This window comes from Oryzias melastigma, linkage group LG22, assembly GCF_002922805.2.
Source record: "Oryzias melastigma strain HK-1 linkage group LG22, ASM292280v2, whole genome shotgun sequence".
Lineage (NCBI taxonomy): Eukaryota > Metazoa > Chordata > Actinopteri > Beloniformes > Adrianichthyidae > Oryzias > Oryzias melastigma.
The window spans coordinates 6,372,323-6,376,444 of record NC_050533.1 but is presented as its reverse complement, the minus strand read 5'-3'; the positions used below and the strand labels follow the sequence as shown (position 1 = coordinate 6,376,444).

At 38.5% G+C, this 4,122-nt stretch overlaps 1 protein-coding gene across 2 annotated transcripts in view; it reads left to right on the top strand.

Moving 5' to 3' along the window:
- The window catches only part of atr (ATR serine/threonine kinase), a 28,928-nt gene that overhangs the window by 23,396 nt on the left and 1,410 nt on the right, over positions 1–4,122 (top strand). The window contains exons 39-45 of one of the 2 annotated variants that reach the window (XM_024263314.2): positions 40–174; positions 336–536; positions 1,183–1,326; positions 2,906–3,056; positions 3,173–3,329; positions 3,407–3,560; positions 3,856–4,007. In XM_024263314.2, coding sequence (XP_024119082.1) covers positions 40–174; positions 336–536; positions 1,183–1,326; positions 2,906–3,056; positions 3,173–3,329; positions 3,407–3,560; positions 3,856–4,007 — 1,094 coding nt within the window. The remainder of the gene's footprint in view (positions 1–39; positions 175–335; positions 537–1,182; positions 1,327–2,905; positions 3,057–3,172; positions 3,330–3,406; positions 3,561–3,855; positions 4,008–4,122) is intronic. The other variant, XM_024263382.2, reaches the window with a different exon arrangement.

Below are 4,122 nucleotides of genomic sequence, written 5' to 3'. Positions count from 1 at the left end.
GCTGCTTTATTTAAAATGTGTAATTGTCCTGTTTTCCAGTCTTCGTACCAAATGAGGATGAACCGCTGTAATCAGATCCTTAAAAAAGCCGTCAGTCTCAAACAGTCTCTGGACAAGTTTATTGGAGATGCCAACAGACTGACGGACAAACTGCTGGAGCTCTGCAACAAACCGGTAACTCCCTGCTCCTCCATTCTCACCAATTTCATCGTCTTTTAACCCAATAAATTGGTTTTTAAGTCTCATTTTGTGCTTTTTTTGTTGGTTTATTTGATTTAAAGAGTGTTTGGAATGTGAGATAAAGTATCTAAACATCTCTGATTGTGCTCCTCCAGGTGGATGGGAACAGCACCACCCTCAGCATCAGCGTTCACTTCAAGCAGCTGAAGCGTCTGGTGGAGGAGACGACCTTCAGCCAAATCCTGATCCCTTTACAGTCCGTACTGATCCCGACGCTGCCTTCCACCGGCGGGACGAACGCCAAGCACGACGCCTTCCCGGGACACTGGGCGTACCTGGACGGCTTTGAAGATGTTGTAAGGACAAACATTTTTACCGTTGCCATCAAAAACCAGGGTTCCCGCAGGGTCTTGAATTTGAAAATATGGGAATAAGGCATTAAAAAGAAAAAATAAATAAATTGTGATACCTTGGTCTTAAAAAATTGTGCCGTTTAAAACTTTTTCCGTGTGACTTTTCTGGTCTAAAGTTTTATTTTTCTTAATTACAATTATGTGAATTAAATTTAACTGGAGCAAAATGTGAGAAATTAAGTTATGAGGTATATAGTCTAGTATTCGTAATTTAATGACGGAAATTTATTACATTACTCCTTTACTGAAAAGTAATTGTTCTGAAATTCAAGCATTTTGTCTTTTCTTCGTCCATAGGGCTGGGAAATAGAAATTTGTCTCAATTTTTCATAGGAAATGTCTTAAAAAGTCTTAAATTTAACTTAAAAAAACATGTAGGAACCCTGAAAAACACTTTTGATGTTCCAGGAAGATTTTGATCACATCTGATTTTGGTTTTTGTTATCCTGGGAACTTAAAGCAAAACCTACTGTCGAAAACTCGTGGAAATCAAAATTTGAGGATTTTTGGGGATAAAAATGTTCAAATTCTCCTCTAAAGGCTTTAAAAAGTTCATCTGAGACACTTAAAGAATGTGGTGTGTGTTTAGGTGGAGATTTTAGCTTCTTTACAGAAGCCTAAGAAGATCAGTCTGAGGGGCACCGATGGTCGATGTTACACCATGATGTGTAAACCCAAAGACGATCTGAGGAAGGACTGCAGGCTCATGGAGTTCAACTGCCTCATCAATAAGGTGATTATTTTCTCTCTTTAACGATTTAAGGCAGTGTTTCTCAATCACTGCTCTCTAGTTTGTCGTGAGAGATGGTCAGGTGTGCCGTGGTCTAAAAACATTTACAATTGCCAGAATATGAGCATTCATGCAATCGAATCCTGGTTTCACATTGAGTAGTTAGAAATATGAAAGATCACAAACGACTTCTTTCTTTGTGTTTATTTGATTCTGATTTAAGACACTTTGATAAGAATGACTTCAACGCCGCAACTTTGGCCAATTACTTTCATTTTCAGTTCGACTCCTTAAACCAGGAATCTCGTGAGCTGCTTTCTTGCTTTTTTTTTTTTTACTGCTAACCTTTCTTCAGTAATGAGCTGAATTGTGTGAGCCCAGTTTCTGGTTGACTAAACATACCTGATCCAGGTGACTAGTAATTACTGAGGCAGAACAAGCAGAGGGACAGGGTTGGAGACCCCTGCAAAAAACTGTCATTCTTTGAGGTTGAATCATTTACGTCACATGTGTCAAAGTCGAGGCCCGGGGGCCGGATCCGGCCCTCCGGGTAATTCTATCCGACCCTCCAGATCATTTCATTTTATTGGCCCGATGTCATCTTACACTTATTTCTGACTTGTATAATTTTGACAAAATATATTTTTATGGAGAGAAAAATATTAAAAGTTATTTAATGTTTTAAGTTGATTTATTCTGGACTAATATTCCTGCCTTTTTATTATTCATAATTACTTTAAAAAGTTACAGTTTTAAAGTTTTAAAAAATGGGTATTTTGCTAACTTTTTGGATTATTCAGTTTTTTAGTTCATTTTAGAGTAGCTAATATTTCAGCCACATGCTAGATGATTTGGCTAATTTAGACTTTTCTTTTTAAGTTTTTGGGCTGTTTTGGAGCTTAGCTAGTATTTACAAGGTAGCTGTTTTGGGTAATTTAGGCTTTTTCCAGTTTTTTAGGCTGTTTTGAAGTTTAGCTATTTTTCAGCTACATGCTAGCTGTTTTGGCTAACCTAATTTTTGTTTTGTCTGTTTGTTTTTTAGGCTAATTTAGCATTTAGCTAATAGTTTATCTGGCTATCAACTTCAGAGTTTTAAGCTATTAGCTTCAGTGTTTTCAGCTATCAGCTTCAGCGTTTTTAGCTATCAATTTCAGCATCTTCAGCTATCAGCACTAGCATCTTCAGCGGCCACCTTCAGTTTACAGCATTCACACTAGCATTATCTTGGGTAATACTATATATCTAGTTCATAATTATGTTATAAAGTTACAGTTTGAAAGTTTTAAAAATTTTGTTTTAAAACTTTCAATAAATATTTATCCTTTTGTCTCCTTGTGTGATTGAGTTTGACACCTCTGATTTATGTGATCAATCTATCCAATCAAATGGTTCTCAAAAAAAGATGGGAAAACACAGCCTTAAGGTCATTATCTACACTTTTAGGTAAATTTATCCTTTTAATTTGTTCTTAATATTCTTAGAAACCCACCAAAATTGAACCAAATTGGAGGTTTTTATGTGGATTTAGCTGAATTGCATTAATATTTCAAATACTATGACATCATTCTCTCTGTGCGGGTAGTGCCTGCGCAAAGATGCAGAGTCGAGGAGGAGGGAACTTCACATCCGTACCTACGCAGTGATTCCTCTCAACGAGGAGTGCGGCATCATCGAGTGGGTCAACAACACCGCTGGACTGCGGCACATCCTCACCAAGCTGTACAAAGAGAGAGGTAACGGCACTCCTGGAAATGGATCAATCTGTTGAACATTTAACATTTAAGGAAGATAGAGACATGTGGGGACAGACTATCAAAAGGGAATTCATGTTTGTATCTATATTCTTCAGGTGTCTATTTATCAGGTAAAGAGCTGAGGAAGCTTATTCTACCAAAGTCGGCTCCCTTTGAGGAAAAACTGCGGATCCATAAGGAGGTGCTGTGCGCCCGCCATCCGCCTGTCTTCCACGAGTGGTTCCTGCGGACCTTCCCGGACCCGACCTCCTGGTGTGTGCTGCGTTTCAACAGCAACAGCACTTTGCTACGGCCTAAATACTGATCGTAGAAATCTGTTCACCTTTCAGGTACAGCAGTCGCTCCGCATACTGCCGCTCCACCGCTGTGATGTCGATGGTCGGCTACATCCTCGGCCTCGGTGATCGCCACGGAGAAAACATTCTGTTTGACTCTTTTACTGGGGAGTGTGTTCATGTCGACTTTAACTGCCTCTTCAATAAGGTTTGTCTCAACAAGTTCCAATCTGATCATCTTTTGTTCTATTGTAAAAGTGTTCCCAGTGGTCTTTTACTTATAATTTTGATGTTTTTAGCCAACATTTTTTTTAATCTGTCATTTTCTAGGACACAAGCGTATAAAACGTATAAAAAATAGTTTTATAACAGCATTTTTTTCGTCGGCTCCTGATTGACAACAAAAAAATAGCTTAGTTATCTTTAAATCATCAGAACAAAAACATGTTAAAAACATGTCTGTCTCAAGTATCTCTTCCGTCATGTTCGTTTCTCTCCACTAGGGGGAGACATTTGACGTACCTGAGGTGGTTCCTTTCCGCCTTACCCAAAACATGGTGCACGCTATGGGGCCCATGGGTACCGAGGGTCTCTTTCGACAAGCTTGTGAGGTCACGCTAAGATTAATGAAAGACCAGAGAGAGCCGCTGATGAGGTAGACTCCGAAAACCTTTCTTTTTCTTTCAGAAAGTTGCTTAAAATAAAACTATTTAGTAGGAAGTTTCTCTTTAATCACAAAAACTTCTAATAAATTATTTTTTGTTTTCTTT